Source organism: Narcine bancroftii, chromosome 8 (assembly GCF_036971445.1).
Source record: "Narcine bancroftii isolate sNarBan1 chromosome 8, sNarBan1.hap1, whole genome shotgun sequence".
Taxonomy (NCBI): Eukaryota; Metazoa; Chordata; class Chondrichthyes; order Torpediniformes; family Narcinidae; genus Narcine; species Narcine bancroftii.
The window spans coordinates 26,741,609-26,760,749 of record NC_091476.1 but is presented as its reverse complement, the minus strand read 5'-3'; the positions used below and the strand labels follow the sequence as shown (position 1 = coordinate 26,760,749).

Sequence of the window (19,141 nt, the reverse complement as noted above, 5' to 3'; positions counted from 1 at the left end):
GTCTCGTTGGGATACATGATTCACGTTCAGGAAAATACATCTTACAAACTAGTTAACTAAACAATTTATACAAAACTGTGTAAAGGCACGCTGAAAAGATGGTTGTTCAAAGCACGTGATAAGGAGTCTCTTTGGAGGCAAGATTTTGCTCTTTTGTGGTTTTCAGTCACAAGGTCATAGATGAGAGCTCACTGTGCTGTGTGAATGCTGAAGGGAATCCAGCTCATGCCAAATCCTGTATGTTTTCGACAAGCGGTTCAAAGGCTTTGTTTACCAAGTGACCTCCCACTAAGTGAGGGACCGAACCGGAGCTCCTCCTCTGTGCCCTGATGTCATATGTTGGGGACGATTCAGAAGAATGACCGGGAGCAAACAGGGATTGTGAATGGTTTCTTAACGCCATTCAGTTATCCGCAGCACTAAATCAAAGCTTATTGATGTCCCTGGTCTACCTCTGCCTGAAACACCTGTTAAGGGACTCTCTAAATCACACACAGATTTTCTGAACTTTAAAGATTTTGAGTTTAATTCTTAAATTAAATAAACAAAATCGGAGAAAAAGAAGCATAAACAACGTAGGGGAACCAGCCGAACAGGCGCCCAGGTTAAAATGTCACTCAACCTGCGCTTACAGGTGGCAATGGCGTCCTCTATGGCCACGGGGATGCTGAGGGAATCAAGCCTGGGGGGAGTCGAGATGACCTCGGTACAGTCGTTGCAAAAGCATCGCTAATGGTTTTCAATGGGTGGAAAATATTAATCAATATATTTATTTTAAATCCCTTATCTCCTGGGCAAGTGTATTGTATAAATACATGACGTCTCCCCCTTTCTGTTTGCGTGGGGGTTTTTTTGCAAAAAAGATCCTATGTATATTCGCGGGAGAACATGTTAATCTTCGGGGTGTTTCCCGAGCGGAGTCTTCACAGTGAACGAAGCATTTGGGATGGGGTTGAAAACTTAGTCTCGCAATGTTAAGGCTTCTAAGAGTATCCTAGCTCTGTCTGCGACGATTATTTAACAAGCTTGCTTGAAATCGTTCCCCCCACCCCCAGCTTCACCAATGGCCCACGACCGGATGCGGAGAAGCCTTTGGGACGGCAAATGGCCTATTCAGTTTCACGTGGATGACGCCATTTAGCCATTAGGTATAACCGGACAAATCAGTGCATGCTTAGAAGAGAGTGTGGAGTCGGGACGGGGCTGTTGGTTCGGACGAGGGGGAGAGAGAGAGAGAGAGAGAGAGAGAGAGAAACCATCGTCTACTTGTGTGAGTCACTCGCAGAGCTGCGGCATTCGGGAGGGGTATGGTTCGCTGACAGCCCAGGACACAGCGCCCTTCACTCCCGGAGCTTGTCATCGATCAGGCACTGGCTGCACTTGAAGCCCAGCAGACAAGGTGACTGCCACAGTTCAGCCAGCGGCATCGTTAAGAAACAACCGACATCTTTGGCGAGGTGAGGAACCTGCCCGCTGGTTTGCAATGTAACCCGCTTTCCTTCTGTGCCCACGTTGCAAAGCTCACTTCATGTGCCAACCTCGGGCTGGTTATCCGCACAAGGTTAATAATGTTCGCTTCAGACAAATGCCAAGATCTTTCCGATCATTGATCACATATCCCTCAACACAGGGGACTGCATTGACCCGGCCGCAGCATACTGTTACTGGTGTGAAGGCAGAGGGGAGGAGATAATATTTAATATCGATCAGAACTTGAGAGCAGCCTCATTTTAATGTAACTATTAAAGAAACCGATCCAGCCTCATCCATTAGAGACGGAAGCCAGTCTGTAAACTTCACTGCCTCTGGCTATTGCCGAACGGGACACTCTTCACCTGAATTTTATGGTAAATGCTTAACCCTTTAACTTGGGGAAGAACATTGTCTATCTTAGATATATGTATTGTATGTCCAAACTTTATTTCTTGGCCGTTACGGGTATTTCAGTGTGATTACAATTTGATTTGGAATTTGCTGTAACTTTAAACACCCGAGGAAATCCCTGCAGGAAAGTGTCCTGAGCACTAAGGGAGAGAGGTCGGGTAAGGGTGTACGTGAAGGGCTGGCGGAGGTCTGGCTGTTCTGTATGTGGTCCCAGTACTGGTAGTTCTGCATGAGTTCACAGCGGAGCCTCTCCAGCTCTTGACTATTCTGCCTGTAGTATCCATTTCATACCAGCTTGCTATATCGGATTCGGCGCATCCGGAATTGCAAACACCCTGCCATTCAACAACAGTTGGATGAGCATGGCGCTTGGCGGTCGCCGAGTCTCACTCCTCACTGCTCCATTCATCCTCGCTTCAGTTCTGTCCCGTCTGACCAGCGAGCTCCTGCCTCTAGGCGCCAACTTCAGTGATTATGGTTAGGCAGTTCAACCCTTACAGATAGCCGCGCCGCAGAAAGTGAGAGTTATTTCTTTCTAATAAGTGGACAAACTTCGTCAAGTTGGGAAAAGAGTGTAGATTTGAATCTTGTCTTTATCATTCAGATTGTTGCACAATGGCTACAGATGGTCTGTATTCAGCCCTGTGGGACACGTGTCGGCTTGAAAATATCATCCATTTCGATTTGCGGTGTAATTTTTTGACCAGCTCGGAATTGGTGAATGGGGAACGTTCAGATGGGTTTGAAGGCGGGAGATGCAGGTGCCACTCAGCCGTCGGATTTCTTCGACATTCAGTCTCCAGCAGTGAAAGGGAAGTGGATGGAGGAATTTTTCAGACGGTCTGATGTGTATGTACTGTTGACCGCTGTTCGATACGATCACTAAGGCCGGTTGTTAGTTGAGAAAGAGCGGGGGTACTTCTTGTTCATTTGCAGTGTAGTTCAGAGAGATAAATGTTTCACTACTCTATCTATTAACGCGTCACTGAGCAGTGCCAGACTCTTGGCATCTTGAACTTCGTTACCAATCCTTTTATTCGTCGCCCAGTCCACGTTAAGAATGGAGATGAAATCCAGTGTGCCCGGGTACCCGTGGTCGGTACCCGTTACCTTTTGCACGAGGTTGGGTTGCCTTGTTTGTTTCAAACACTTGCACACTTCTTCCAAAACGTTTCAAAGGGTTGTTGGTGCCTCTCTCTCCCAGCGGGATGATTCGATCCGGCGGTGGAGGGTAGGCGAGTTGGGGTGGTTTGCCTTTCCCATTTCTGGGCACTGGTTGGAGATGGTGGGAAAGGAGGGTCCTCAAGCGCCCGGACCAAGGCGGAGGGCGGGGTCCGCTGCGACGGGTGAGTGTTATCTTCCTGACATTGCGCTCTGTCCCGTCTTCACCACAGGTCTGACCGATGTGCAGCCAGCCCCCGGGCCTGCACCGCTCGCAGTCCGATGGAAGCGCCAACCCCTGTGGATTCGCCTCTTTCCCTCCAGCTGGCCCACGACAGGGGGCGGCAGCGGATTGATCCTGACCCCGGAGAGATGCAGCAGGGTCCAGTGCTCTCCATCGATCAGATTCGGGCCATCCGAGCCAACAACGACTACGTGGAACGGCCCATGATCATAAGTGCGAAGAGAGCAACCAGCAGTCCGTCCAGCTCGGCGCAGAAATGGGAAAGGACAACCGAGCCGAGCCTTCCCGGAATGGAACCGCGCTCCTCGGCGCAACTCCATCACCAGGTCCAGCAGCACTTAAGCCGATCCACCAGTACGGTCAGTTCAGCGTCCCGGAGTAGCACCACCTCCGAGCATCGACTGTTGGTCAGCGTGAGCTCGTCTCCTTCTGCCCAGGGAATTATCAGGGCGCAGCCCAAGGCTGACCTCAAACCCGACTTTAACAAGGCTCCGGGGACCGAGGACTGGAGCCAACACTCACTGAGGTGCGAGGAATGCGGGAAGTGTAAATGTAGCTCCTGCACGGCTCCGAGGACTCTACCTTCGTGCTGGTTTTGTGACCAGAGGTGCCTTTGCTCGTTCCAGAGCGCCCTGGAGTACGGCACTTGCGTCTGTTGTGTCAAGGGCCTCTTCTATCATTGCTCCAACGACGACGAGGACAACTGTGCGGACAATCCGTGCTCCTGCAGCCAGGGCCACTGCTGCGCTCGTTGGACCGCCATGGGCCTCATCTCCATCTTCTTGCCTTGCTTATGGTGCTATTTGCCCGCCAAAGGGTGTCTCCGGCTCTGCCAGGGATGTTACGACGGCGTTAGGAGGCCGGGCTGCAGGTGCAAGAACTCCAACACCGTGTGCAGGAAGGTTTCCAACTCACCTTGTCCTAAATCCTTGGACAAACCTTTATGACCAAGACACTCTTCCTGCACCGCGACTAAAGTTGACCCTGTGGAAATTCAGAAGGCACATTCTCCAAAGCTTCCTTTCCAAGAGAGATTGAATTCCTTCTCGCACTGAGACTACCCTGTCCCGAGTGTGTGCGCGCAAGAGAAGTTGGGATGGATGTGGAGAGTGGACTCTCAGCAGGATGTTAGTTCAGAACATCTTCCTGAAAATCAAATGGTTCTATCAATATCTTGGAGTTTGGGCGTTTATAAATCTACCCAGGGAAAAGGGACCATCAACCCCCTTCTGTGTTAAGCACCTTCTTGTGGGTTCTTCCTGTGCTCTTTTGCAGGCCCAATTCGTTCATTTTGAGGTTGTCAAACTCTGAAGTGATTCCCACTGTCAAAAAATCTATAATGTACAAGAAATTGAACGTTTTTTCTCTCCACCACCCGCCTCCCTCGTCCCCACCCCTCTCACCGAAGGATACGCTTGATAGGTTTCCATCTCTGAGGTCCTGACTTGGAGGTGGACGGAAACTCACTTCTCCCAGTGTACAATCCCCAGAACCGAGCCCACTGTCAGCTGGTTCTATCCTCGGTAAGCCACTCAGTTTATGGGAAAACCATGCAACTTGTCTGCCTTCAATGCATTAAATATTTATTGCTAGCCTTAGAAATAAGATATCTTCCACTGACAATATATTCCCTTGCTCCTCAGTCACTGACATGATTATCTTTGCATCCCGCTGACATTTGGATTGCGGGGGGCGGGGTTGTGAGAAACCGTTTTGATGCTGTGTCCATTCATGGATTCGAGTTGTTTAAAAAGATTGGGTCTGGTGCTGGGCCCTAAAGTGGGGCTGCTATTCACTTTAAACGGATTGGCGATTTTAAGAGGAAACCTTTTTTTTCTTCCCCCACCCCCCTTTCCTCTGGACTAATGGTTGTAACACGGGGGCTTCATGTTGGAAACTTGGCAATCAGTGTGCTTGCAAGCACACTGGGGATGGATTGAAATGGCCAGTGTGGGACATTTTAATGCCGAAGGTGGTGTATTTTTCAACGCTAGCAGTTTTTTTTTGCTTCGTTGAAGTTGTTCCTGGAACCAGTTCTTCCCTTCATCCCTGCACAATAGAGATTCCGAACAGGAAAGTGTACAAAAAGGGCCTTGGTCCTGGGTAGATGGGGTGTGGGGGGGGGGGGGGGGGGTGGTGCAAGTCAAACCACGCTGTGCCACAGAAGTAGATGTGCCACTTTCTGTGAAGCATGTGTTAACGAGGCCACTTTTGCTGTAAAGCATGGTGTCCTCGATCTTTGACCAGACACCTCCACCTTGAAATATTAAACTACGTTTAAAACCCAGCTCAACCTGCTACTTGTAATTCTTAGAGTGGTATAAATTAGCCCATGCACGAATTATAATCTGTTTCTGTCATCCTAAGGTTGTGTTCCAATACCATCTCTTTCATAAAATTGTAGTTATACTTTACATTAATACTTGTAGGACTATACTTCACTACCATAATGAAGAGATTAACCTAATCACTAAAATCATTACACAGTTATGACATCTTTACTACATCGTTGTTCACTGTAATACTCAATTTAATATTATCCTTATTGAATTCCATTCAGTATTTTACTCCTTTAAATTGCTTCAGTATTATAGGGAAACTAAACCAGAGATTGTAAATGCTAATTTTGTAATTTTTTTCATAACGAGATCAAGTGAATGACCTCGCCTTGCATTTCAAAAGAGCAGTCTTTGTCATTTAATGGTTCAGAATTAGTTATTTTTGGGCTTCTTTCCAAACTGCCAAATCGGAAATATAAAGAATGAAACCGTCAACTCTGTTGAATAGTGATCTTGCATAGATCTCCACCAAATTCCAGAAAGATTTCAATTTTATGAAATTTAATTTTTTTTTTGTAATGGGGCATGGGATAGAGGCTGTGGGAGCTCTTGTTTGGCAGCCATGGGCATATTAAAAAAAAATCTTTGTCTGCTAAGGCATGTGCAATTGGAAAACATATGGGAAGTGAGGCAATGTCAGTGTAGTTTCACAGGAGTTTTGGGGCTTCCAGTCCAACCAAGCAGATGGATTGTTCAATGAGAATATCGCCATCAGGATTGTCCTTGAAAGGCCTGTGACTACTCAAAATTGATTATTATATAGAGATTATTAAATAATTTAAAGAGCAAGTCCTTTTGGCTGTCCCGAGGAATGGCCTGCCCTTTTAGAGTGAAGTCTGCGATGAGAACAGTAAAGGTGTATCTAAAAGCTGCAACTCCCTTGTTCTGTAGTATGCCTGATCAAAACGGTTTCTTGAATTATATATTTGCTTTTTCTTCAAGCATGTATGCTATTGAGTTATTGACATCTGCACAAATTCGTATTCTAATTGTGATTACATTCATAATACAAACTGGCCGATGTGGAGCACAGAGGCCGGGGGGGGGCAGGGGGGTATTACCTTATGATTACATCATGGTATGGTTAGAGCTTTCCTGAAGATTTTCTTTTCCAAAAATATACCTGTTACATAAAGATTGAAAATATAGAATATTCATCCATTCATTCACTTTAAGTAGCATAGCATTATATTTGCTACAGAATTTGCATTTTGACAACATGGTTTTCCTAGAAGCTGTTTGGCAATCTGAAAAGCCAGGTTTTTGTAAAAGGTCGACAATTATGCAATGGCAAGGGGTCTGCCCTCTGCCGACAAATCATTTCATGAGAGGACTGAAATTAGTTTGAATAAGCCATACAGAGTCTACGTGGGGATCCAGAAGAGAACACATTTATTTTGGACTATAATGCAGTGACACTTTATTGCCTGGATGTCTGGAGCACCTATTGGATCACATACTCGATGTAGTAAGACGAGGAAACACTGGCACGTTTTGGAGAGATCTGACCAGACGTTATGTTCACAAGCATTTTCTCACTTTCCTTGGGCTGTGAACATGGCAAGAGCCTGCTCTTTGTTATAGTTACTTTGATATATTTTTGTATATACAATATTATTAATACTGTGAATGGTGCCATATGAAGGAAGTACTCCGGTTATTGGTACATTGTACATTCAGGTGAATGTCTGACTCCGTCTCCTGCTAACATCAGGCTCTATTACCCTATATACAAATTCCAATTATTGCATTGCTTAGGTACAATTGGCATCCTGTATATCAAAAGTTACTGATTCTTTTATGTTTTACCATTATGTTGATTAGCCTGAATATTTATTTGAAGTTTTATTTTATAAGATATTTATTTAAACACAACACCCTTTAGAAAAAAAATTACTGTACAGAACTTGCTGCAAAAAATGTAAGGGTGGCACTACAGAGCTGAATAAAGGTATAAAATAGAAATATATTAATTTTCAAATTAAATTGCTTTGTTTGTTTTATTCTGTGGTTGCAGTAAAGTTTGCCTTAGTAGTGATCTATGAGCTTGCAGGCTTTTTATCTTCCCACTGTGAGATATTAAATTGCAGAATCCCAAATGTTTCTTCAGAAGGGAAGTCCAAAAGGATTGTTTTAAGCCTTTTGCACACTTCCACGTGTGCAAATTCAACATGGTGGAAAATCCAAAATGTTGAGTAGGATGGAGAATAAGGAATGAACTGATCAGGTGATCTTAAAAGCAACATGTACGACCCACCCCCTAATTATGGTAAACTGGGAATGGCCTTCATCTTGAATTATAGCAATGCACAAATAGTTCTTAATTTTTAGATGAGGATTTTGAAGCAGTCATTATTAAGTAATAAAGAATTAATTATTTAGTTATGATATCCAAATGACCTTGCTAATCTCACCTTTCTCAATGGAAGACACTGGGGACACTGAAATAAACATGTTGAGTTAATGCATTATATCCTGTAAATAATATAAGAGCCTCTGGGTGCTACTGGTGGATGTCAATTCTGGAATCCAATATCTGACCATTGGGGATACAATGTGGCAATATCTGTAATTAAATCCCTATTTCAGAAGATGTCTTTTGGCCTAGCTCAGGAGGGAGCAAATGATCAAGTATGCAAATGACAAGAGTCAATAAACAAATGTTTGCACTGTACATCTCTGAAGGACCTAATTGCAGACATAAAACCAGTTAGAGTACACTAATTTTTCAAAAGTCTTAAGTAAGAGTATCTATGCTCTAGAATCAGATTTTATTTTCCTGATGACAAAATTGTTACAGCCTTGAATACAAATGTCAGTCTGTCATCATTGTGTAGTGGATTTTAGAAGCAACCAAATAGTGAATATCTACAGTTGATATCTCAGCAAAATTCAAGCAATATAAAAATGAAAACCTCTTTTCATTGCTCTAACACTATATACTAAGGTCAATAAATAAGCAATTTTTAAATCGTATTATCAATTCTCTCTGATCGTGTCAAGTTCATGATCTGTCTTGAAGAGTTTCAAGCCAGAAAGTCAACAATTCCTTTTCCCCACCACAGGTATTGCTGAGATCCTGCAGTAGATTATTTTTTTTCTCCAGACGCCAGCATCTGCAGTCTTTTATGTCTCTCACCAGACAATCTGTGCCCCTGATGTGATTTTGTGGATTTGAGAATCAAAGATACTCAGAACCTCTGCAATCTTGTTTTATAAGGAACGAAGCAAAGAAGGGATGTTGTCTCTCCGTTATCAAGAGGTATGCCATTGGTGTTCTTGCCCCATAAACAGTGTAATTCCTGGTCTTTGCCAGCAGCTCATTTAACACAGTGAAATACATCTCTTTCCCATGTTTATAGTGACTAAAGTCACTATTATATTCCTCTGGGCAGCTGAGTTACTGGCAGCATGAATCCAAGGGTACTAATTGAAAATTAGATTTCTTTATCCCAGCAAAATTTTATTTGAAAAATACACACAAAATATGTCCATGATGTGGATAACTGGATGACCAATCAATTGTATAAAATTTGATTTTAGAAACAATATTTTCCTTTGCTTGTTTGTCAAGGTTTTGGCTCTTCATTCACTACAACAGCTGTAGATACTCATCAGTTTAACCATGTCCTCATCCTCAGCCTTGATGCTTTAGTTTTCATTCAAACTATTACTTATATCCAGGCTGATTTCAGACAGATGTAGCTTACATTGTGGCTACCTGAAGTGAAATTTGAATAAATGTGTCAGGCCAATTATTTTGCAATTTACCACCTGTTTTATTTGCATAAGATGTCAGTGTTATTGGTCAAAACTGTTCAGTGTAGCAGGGCCATCCTCAGATGTAAAGAAATCCCTTGACTGTGACTTAACTGCAAGGTACCTTCTAACCCCCTCTCTGTCTTGTATTTACCAAGTTTGCCTTCAAAAAGAAGTATTCATGGACTTAATTGTCTCCAAGATTTAGATCATCCAAAACATTCTATTTTTGTAGAATGTACTGGAATGAAGTTTCTTTAAGAGTCTCAGTGACCTCTTTCCCCCACCCTAGTTGAGAACTTGCACATTCCAGTTTCCCTTATCTTCTTTCATGCTCTCACTAAGCTAACCTTGTCCATCTGACCCACCCAATACTCATTTAACCCTATTCCTACCAAACTGCTTGCATTCAAATATTCCTTCCTGGCTTTCATGTTACCTGATGTTAATGGTTCTCTTTCACTGAGTACTGACCTCTCTAAGTTTTAGTCAATATTTCTCTCCTTAAAAACTCTTGACCCCCCCCCCCCAACATCATTGAAAACTATTGCTTCACCTCCAACCTCTCCAGTTCATTAATATATTGCCACGCCTGTGTTTCCCTCCAATTATGCTACATCATGTGGAATGGATTGTTGCCAAAATCATAAATGATCTTCTTTATCACAGGACAATGATAAGATTCCTCCTAACCCTACTTGACAAGGGTGACAATGTCATTGTTCTTCAATGAGATTGACCATTGTTCTGCTGGGTGAGACTGCAATTACTGAGTTCTATTCTCTATCCATTCATTGTCAGAATGATTTAGCTTTCTGCAACTGCATTATTACCTGTAAGTCCCATATTCATGTATCCTTGGCCTTCTAGTTCACATTAACATACTCCTCCTTGGAGATATTACCCAAAAGCATGGTTAGTTTACATATGTAACTGACAAGACCCTGTTGCAATTCATCAGTAAGTCCCTTGACCTACTGTCACTGGTGTGTTTTTACTGCTAATTTAATATTTATTATTCAATTTGGGAAAACATCCACTAACTAAAAGGTGGAAAATTGAATTATTTTTGGTTTGCACCACATACTGTTCCATTTACATCTCTTCCCTCTGTCTGGTGACTGAGGGTGAACCAAATTGCTGACGTATTTGACCTCCAGTTAAGCTTTGAACCATATACTGCATTATAACAAAGTGTATTTACAACTTTATAATTTTTTTTGATTGCCCCAACCAGATGCTAAAAGACTTCACCTTTGCTGCCTCTGGAGTTAACAATTAAAATCCAGTCCTGGCCAATCTTTCTTCTTCTACTCTCTGTAAACTTAAAGCTACACATATCCTAAATTTCACTCTATTTTAACTGTTTAAACACCATCCATGTCCTCATTGTTCCTACTTTGGCTCCCAGTTAAGCAAAAATTGTAATAATTTTGAACATTTTAAGATATTTGCAACCCTCTAATCTATAAGTGAATCATCCCCAGTTTCAAGTACTCTACTGAGAAGTTATGCTTACATCATCTTAAACTCTTCCTAAAATTCTCCACCTCTCAAGTTTCTTCCTCCAAGATTCTCCTTAAGACCATGATTTACTCCAATATCAATGCTTTGTTCATTGACACTCTGGAAGGTACCTTGATTCTTTATAATTGGCGTGATCAAAACACATTTTTGTTGTCATTTCACTGCTATCATATATGTTGAAATGCTGCATTCAGCATGCAGGAAATTCATTAATATACTGTAATAAAAGCAAAGAAACAGTTAAGTATATTTTTAAATTTATAATGAACTCATGAAAAAAAATTCCTAGTGTGTCGGATACTTGCCCATTGTGCCAAAGATGTAATTCAGCACTGGAGCTCAATTACTATTCTCTTGTCAAATTGTAACTGTAAGGCATCAGATATGAACTTGGATCTGTCTCAGCCAAGCACTCAGACTGTTGGCAACAAAAAAGATGGACCACAGCAATGTAAGCTTATCTCTGAATAGCCTGAACAAAGAACTGGTGCCAGAAATTGAAGGCACAGTTTGCAATCTTGCCTTTACATTTCCTTTTTTCTACTACAATGTGCAGAGACTATGATGATTTGAATGGGAAGATGAGACCGTGTCTAAACAGACATTTCTTAAACCATTAGGCAAGGGGAATGAACTTTTTGAGAAATGATGTTGTATTAGAGCTGAGTGTTCGATGTTCAAAGAACAAGGGCAGCCATTCTCAACCTTTTTTTGGCAATGGCTCCCCTTAGGACTCTTAAGTTTATCTGCCGCCTTCCCTGTGAAGCAATCGTTTAGTTCATTTCTTCTGTACTTCTCTCCTACTAACTGCATAAAAAACATAAAAATATTTTATGATTTCAGTCTGTGGCTCTCATAAATGTTTTGTGGCCCCTGGGGTGTGGTTGAGAACTAGAGAGAAAAAAATTCTTTCAGATTTCTCCTGTTATTCTGGAGCTAACCTGAATTGTCTGATTATCTCTTCATTAAAATACAACAATCTGTTGCCGACAGCTGGTCTCTTTTGAAAGGAAGAGGATGAGGCATCTGATCCTATTTTAAGCAAAGGATGTTTTAAGTTTCAAATTTCATGCAATGTTCCTCCTCCCTACATAACCTTCTTTATTCTCCTCTCAGCAATGATTCAAAGCGTAGCAAGGTTCTTTGAATGTAAAAAGTTCATAATAACATAGCTAAATGTTCTTTTCCATCAGTGAGTCTAGAGAGCAGTTCATTTGCCTGGTAGGCTCAGTCGCAAGTCAAGTCCTATCCTCAGTTGATGTTTAGGCATGTATACCTTCTCGGATCTATCTGCTGGATAGGAATAGAAGTTGATTTTTAGCATCAGTACCAAATTATATGTATTTTATTGCCATCTTGGTTGTGAACAATCAACTGTTATTGGTGGTGAACATTTAAGAGAGCCATATCATTAAACACATTTGTTTACTGTATCCTAAACTCCTGCAGATAATTTTAAATTATGATCTGAACTTTTGATTGTTCTTTACAATCTAGCATATTTCTCTGTGCTGTCCTCCAAAATCCATTAACCTTTGGTTTCTCTTTAATCTAAATGATCTATCTGAGCATATTTTCAGTTATGTCCATAAATCATTCAGTTCCTCTTCAGTCCCCCCTTTTTCTTGAGGTACTCTGATAAGTTCCTTGTATAGGAAGCTGTAAAATGCTTTTGAAGTCAATACAAGGGAAGAACCGGTTGTGTACCTATTACTTTTCTAATATAATTCAATTTAAACCTTTGATTAAATTCCAACCAATAGCCCATACATGATTAGTTGTTGACCAGGAAATTATTTGTCTCCTGTGGTGTTGTTCATGAGAATTGGAAGATGTATTCTTTTGCTTCATGTTGCATTCAATACTTCAAGACTATTGAATTGCAGTTGTGAACATTGTTGTTAGATTTTTGATATGTTGTAGGCTTAAAATCCATTTTTAAAATCTCCATATCAGAATGATTAGTCCTAATTATTAATGATAGTAAATTCAATAATGTAATTCACCTTCTTCCCTTTTCACCAGCTCAAACTCAATGGGGTGAATGATCTCCTCCTTTGTTGTGAAGTTTTTTTTATGTGAATCTGTACTCCTCAGTATTATAATTCCTCATCCCAGTAACACCCTCTCCTTGACCTCCAACTCCAACACTAAGCAGATGATTAAGGAAAAGATTGAAAAATATATGAGCTCTCAATTTATCTCATCAATTTCAGATACTTTCTACTACTATTTTAACTTCAGACCATAATTATCATTCATCTTCTCTTGCCATTTACACCTGCTTTGGAACCATCTCTTGTTCTTTTCTTAACCTCCATATCACCTCACTTTAAATCCTCAAATTGTTTATTGTCATGTGAGCCGAGATTTCGTGAAAAGCTTAGTTTTATCGTGCCATTTTAGATTTACCAAAACAAGTTCACAGAAAACCGCAACTGGTAACAAGGGCATGAGAATGGAATTATTTAACTCTAACATAACAGGCAAATCAAATTTAAAATTTAGCTCAAAAGAAAGGCTGACTTCCTGATGAGAATCCAGCACAACAGTGGTTCTAGACCTAGTTCTGTTGGTGTGGCCTCCGGAGCTGCTTTAATAGTCCTGGCTCTGGTCCCCTCTTGCCTTGTTGTCCCATCTTGTGCCATCAGTATTTCTTATTATTTAATCTTTCCTGCCTTCCAGCCTAACATGGACCTTTCCTCTTAATTATTTCCTCTGCTGTCTTAATTGCCTCTGTTCTTGCTTAAAACTAATCTCATCTCTATTTTCTGACGAGGACACTAAAAAGTTGTCTACATTCCACTAATCATAGGAAATACCTGATTTGCTGTGCACCTCCAGCCTTTTCTGCCAGGAATTACTTGGCTTAGGTGCACAGGAAAATCACGATGACGTGGTTCTCAAGTTTCAGATCGGTAGGAGCTGAGCAGTTTGCATGTGTGTGCTGGAACAATGGTGGCAAGGACAATGTTTGGATCTGGACATTTGGTATAATTATTGGGATTATTGAATGTGGAATGAGTGACGGAGGAATGACGGTAGTACTGGCAGAGTAAATGCGCTGCTACTTGGGATCAGACACTAATGGGAGGAGACTGTGGAACATAGTGTTTTGGATGTATTGAGTTAAGAGATCATGAAATGTCTGAGAATTGCAGAAATCCAAGGATCTGGGAGAACACCTTTGACAGGCCTTGGAATGTCATCGTGGGATCCAATGGGATTTATTTTCAGTGTCAAAGTGCATAAAACCAAGAGGGGAAACCTTGGTATCAAAGGGGAGTATGATAATAATGCTGAGATGCATTAAAAACACAGAAACACTGAAGGAATTCAGCAGGCCCTGTAGCATCCACAGATGAAGGGCTCAGACCTGAAACATTGATTAAATGTTTACCAATTCAGTTCCTCCAGCAATCACAGTGTTTGCAGACTTTTGTGTTTCACTTTGTGCTGGGATTTTAAAAAAATTAATATTTAAACATACAGCACGGAAACAGGCCATTTTGGCCCACGACTCTGTGCCACCCAATTTACAACCCATTAACCAACACTCCGGTAGGTTTTGAACAGTGGGAGGAAACTGGAGTCCCCGGAGAAAATCCATGCAGACACAGGGAGATCATACAAACTCCTTACAGACAGCGTGGATTCAAACCCCAGTGCAGTCTCAATTGCTGGCACTGTAAAGGCATTGCGCTAACTGCTACACCAACTGTGCCACCCATGTATGGAAAGGGCCATATTATGGAAGCCCGATTCTCTGAACTGGTGTCCTATTAGAGGATACCAGAGAAAGGAACCATAAAATGGTATTTGATTGGGAATGTAGTGTTGGAGATTGCTGTGTAGCTGAAGTTTAATGACCCTTAAAAATGGAGGTTTGAATTTCTCAAGGGTGAGGGATAAGAAAGGAACTCAGGAGAATAGAAACATAGAAGATTGGAGTCTGGTAATGGAAAGGGTGGCTGGAATATTGCACCTTTGAATGGGGTAGTGTAAGGGGCAGGTGGATAAAATATCAGATGGAACAACATTGGAGAGATTCTGGCAATGTGGCATCACTGCCATTTGATATGTTTGACTCTGGCAAGGGCAGCTGCAGGTCAGGGAAGAAGAAAGGAGGGGGTGGGGTAGATATAGGGATGAGGAGACACAACAATTTTGGTTGAGGATAGCCAAGAAAGGAAGAACATGGAGAGGGCTGGCAGAAGATTCAACAAAATGCACTCTATTTGTGCCCTAACTATCAATCGCCCAACTCTCTAGTCCCAGCTGGTATACAGAGTGCTGCGTAAAGGGAACTGTAACTGAATTCCACGCTAAATCCAAGTATGTCGTAAAATATTCCAGAAGCTGATTTCACAGCTAGTTGCAAGGCTTTCCAACTAAATTGTAATCAAACAAGATTAAACGGTAAATGGTGACATAATAATTTACAATGGTTACTATTTCCAGAAATAATTGACTAAAAAGAATGATGTGCAAGGAAGATTGGTAAACGATACATAGGTTTATGTGTAAAAACACCCGCAAACTTTTATGGTTTCAGCTTAAAAAATGTCATTGTGGTGCTGATGGTTTGCACATCTTCATAACCTGATCTCAAATTGGGTTTGATCCTGTGACTGAACTTGCACACATACCGTGTGAAATTGTTTTACCACAGCTTCTTTCTTGGAACAGCTGAATTGGAGGGTGGGGATTACTAATGTCACAGTAACATTCAAAAAGACCATTGCTTCTCATTTATCTTATATGAAAGTCAAAATAATTTATTTTACTTTTAAGGCCAGAATGCATTAGTTTAAGATGCATGTAAGGACATAGTTTTGAAAGGGCTGCCCTAGGATATTCATTTGCTGGTTTACAATTACTTTTAATTTGGTGTATTTTAAACAAATTAATTTTTGCACCTTGAGTATCAAAAATTAATAAAATCATGGCATAAAGAGGAATGGCTTGGAGAGGAACAAAATCCTGCCAAGGATATCTCTTTATTGATTGCCCTTGCCGAGATCAGCTTCACAGCAAGCATTGAGTTTGCGAAGTGAGGCATATTATTCAACAGGAAGGAAGTAACCAATGTTGTCATTGTCTGCTGACTAGGCAATGTTGAATCACACAATTATCGATAAGGAGAGAAAAAAAGACCTCATACAACAGGCTTTGGGTGAACTAGATTTCTGAGGGAACTAAAAAGGATAAAATTCTGGACATATGCTGCAGTTCGTGCAACAACTCCAGAGAGAGAAAGATGGTTAATTTTTTTGCTTTGTTCACCTTTATTTCCTGTGACATTACTCGAAGCAGTACCTTTATGCAGAATGTAGATTAGCATAGTCCAGGTGCAAACTTCAACTTTTATTGTTCTCTTTGTAATACACATTCAGTTAATTTGTTAGTATTCTAAGCCAAGTAATAATTCATTGACCTTGAATTTGTTTCAGGTTCAAGAACAATTTCTTTCGAACAGCCATCAGGTTTTTGAATCTTCCCTTGTTATACAAATCAGTCACTTTTTTTTTGCACTAGGATAATCAAGAATATTTATTATATATTTTTTTGTATTTATTATCTCTTTTAAATTCAATTAAATATACTATTATAGTTGTTTTCTTTACAAAGTTGTCGTAGGTTGTGCGCGAGCTCAGTGAAAAAACTGAGACAGCAAGTTGTGAGCTCATTTAGCACAACTGATCTACTCTGAAGCTCATGTTGCAGCCTTTAAGGCCATACCGAGCCCGCCTCACATGTCCCAGAACTTACGACATGCCGATATAAGCGCATAAGCATGCTTCCAGTCCGTACGGGAAGAGAAGGACCTGCGATGCCATCTTTGCCTCGGCTGCCCCGCTGATCGTGTGTGACAAGCGGGGCCAGTTCGCTGCTGCAATTATGTGTCCCCCACAAAGTATGAATTTCAGTGCCAATGTACATTGTATAATGTATATGACAATAAACTCATTTTATCATGATCATCACGAGGTCAACAAGCCCTCATTTGGAGTCTGTGCCATTGGTTTGTATCACAAATCCAGGCTGGGTTATTTTGGAGTCAACCTGTTGGCTAATTGCAAAGGGAATGAGTGAAGAAGCCCCACTGTCAACATATGAAGTAAGAGTAAGTCACCCTTTTAAGTAAAAGTCTTTGTCAAAACTGAGACAATGATCCTACTTTTTTCTCGATAGCTGCTGCCCGACTACATTTTGAACATATTCTGTTTTAGTTTTCCACTCTTAGTATGGCCAGCAGATTCTAGGCACCTGAGGTTTGGGATCCAAGACAGGAAATGAATCATGTTTGGGAGCTCACACCAGGTGCCACACTTTCTGCCACAGCGTTTCATCTGTAATGACCTGGTGTGCCACCTTGAACCACGAAGAGTGTTGTGATACAAATATCGGACAGGTTGCAGTGGTTACTGAGGAGAAGCAGGCTTAAGTTGATTTGTCTCTTTTTGAGCAGCTTGCTTGGGTAAATATCCCTCCTAAACTAAGGTGGGGTGATTTGGTGCAGAACAAGGATTCTGGGAGCATGTCTGGTTGGAATGTTCTTGTTCAATTAAACTAGGCCTTTATGTTTTTCATGTGTGCGGAATGATTCCCTACTGAAGCATAGTGCTCCATCATTGAGAATGAGGGGCTGATAGTATTAAGGGTCTAGCATTAATTTCCCATGAGGAGCCTGCCTGTTCGGTTTGATGGTTATTGCCTATCTTGTTGAGATGACCTTGTACGTTAAAATTGACTAAAGGATAATGACAACACAACTGTGCATGTTACATTATTTTGTTTATTGTTCCTCTTCCTTCCTGCGTCTTTTTGCCTGGTCATGATTTTAACTCAGCTATTTATAGATTGGATATCTCTCTAGTTCTCCAATCTTTGCATACCCTGCAGTATTCATTCCTGATACTTCATGGATCAAAATTTTATGCTTTTTACACAGAAATTCCACAACATTGCTGTAAAAGAAGTCTCAGCCTTAAGCCTTTGTCATTTACACTGAACCAAACAAAGCTGGCATAATACTGGTTCAGTGTGTCATTTTACACAGCAAGCCAGTACAGTGTTCCAGGAGCAAAAGAGGTGGTATGTGTAACACAACAGTGTCGGCATCTAGTATCACGTATAACATACCATATTTGATGGCATGTTAGACCCACATTTTCCCCCAAAAAGTGGCTCAATGGGAAAAAAAGGTTGAAAACCACACTCTAGACCCAATTATTATTGAAATATTTTGCTTGAGAAAAATTGTCTTTGGCCCATTTCCTTTGGAGATATGAAACCGTGCACATAATGAGTCATTTAGGTATGATTAAAACAGTGGTTTCAAAACTTTTTCTTTTCATTCACATACCACCTTACGTAATCCCTTACTAATCGCAGCCATTTATCGGAGCTGGTGACAGTTAATGAAAAATAATGTTGGGGGCTTCAGACTGTTCAAAGTTAGGACAAACCCACAGACCAGCTTGCTTACAGCACAAGGTGAATAGAGACACCTGGGACAGCTGAGAGAAAAGCAGTGGGATCAGTGTGGGGACTGGTCTTTTATCACTATGCCACTCCTAACACTAACCTTCTCTCACTTAATATCTGAAGGTCTTTCAGTGACTGTCTTGAATACATTTGGTAAGTGAGCATTCACACCCTCCTTCTGTGGAATTCCAGATTCAGTACCCTTTGATACATACTTTTATTTTACTCATGAATGATCAAGCCCTATTTTGAAAGGCCAACAGCCACTCCACATCTGTCCTGTCAAAACCATGAATGATGTACTTATGAATTAAATCATCTCTCATTCTCCTCCCAGCGACACATCAGTGCTTTACTCACCTAATGAAATGGTGAGTCCAGTAGAGGATTTCATCTACAGCTCATTTCTGCATTTATGAGACTAGGCGTAGACATCCAAGATGGATTCAACCCCAAGTGCTTGTTGGTCAGGTATTCCGTAGTGAACTACTTGCTGTCAGCCAGATCTATTCTGCATTTTGCTTTGCTGCATAAGTGCAGTTCAATTTGGTAGGCCTAGTGTCAAGTCAGTGATGGACTGGGATGATATCTCATCAGATTGGTGCTGGACCCAGCCACACTTTGTGATTGCCCTCACCTCTCTCTATGAGAGGCCCACTGGGAGAGAGTGGGACAGCAATATTATTAAAAAATATTTTTCCTGTTGTCCTACTTGCATGTTTGTTTTAAATGCTTA

General features: G+C 41.4%; 1 protein-coding gene across 4 annotated transcripts in view; it reads left to right on the top strand.

The window, feature by feature from the left end:
- The first annotated feature begins 895 nt into the window (after nucleotides 1-895).
- LOC138740530 (protein sprouty homolog 2) overlaps nucleotides 896-19,141 on the top strand; it is a 79,870-nt gene continuing 61,624 nt past the window's right edge. Inside the window, exons 1-3 of one of the 4 annotated variants that reach the window (XM_069893324.1) lie at nucleotides 1,370-1,457; nucleotides 2,489-2,733; nucleotides 3,279-5,418. In XM_069893324.1, the coding sequence (XP_069749425.1) occupies nucleotides 2,606-2,733; nucleotides 3,279-4,236 (1,086 nt within the window). In that variant the 5' untranslated portion in view covers nucleotides 1,370-1,457; nucleotides 2,489-2,605 and the 3' untranslated portion in view covers nucleotides 4,237-5,418. Of the gene's footprint in view, nucleotides 1,848-2,488; nucleotides 2,734-3,278; nucleotides 5,419-19,141 lie in introns of those variants that run through there. The other 3 variants (XM_069893322.1, XM_069893325.1, XR_011342977.1) reach the window with 3 other exon arrangements.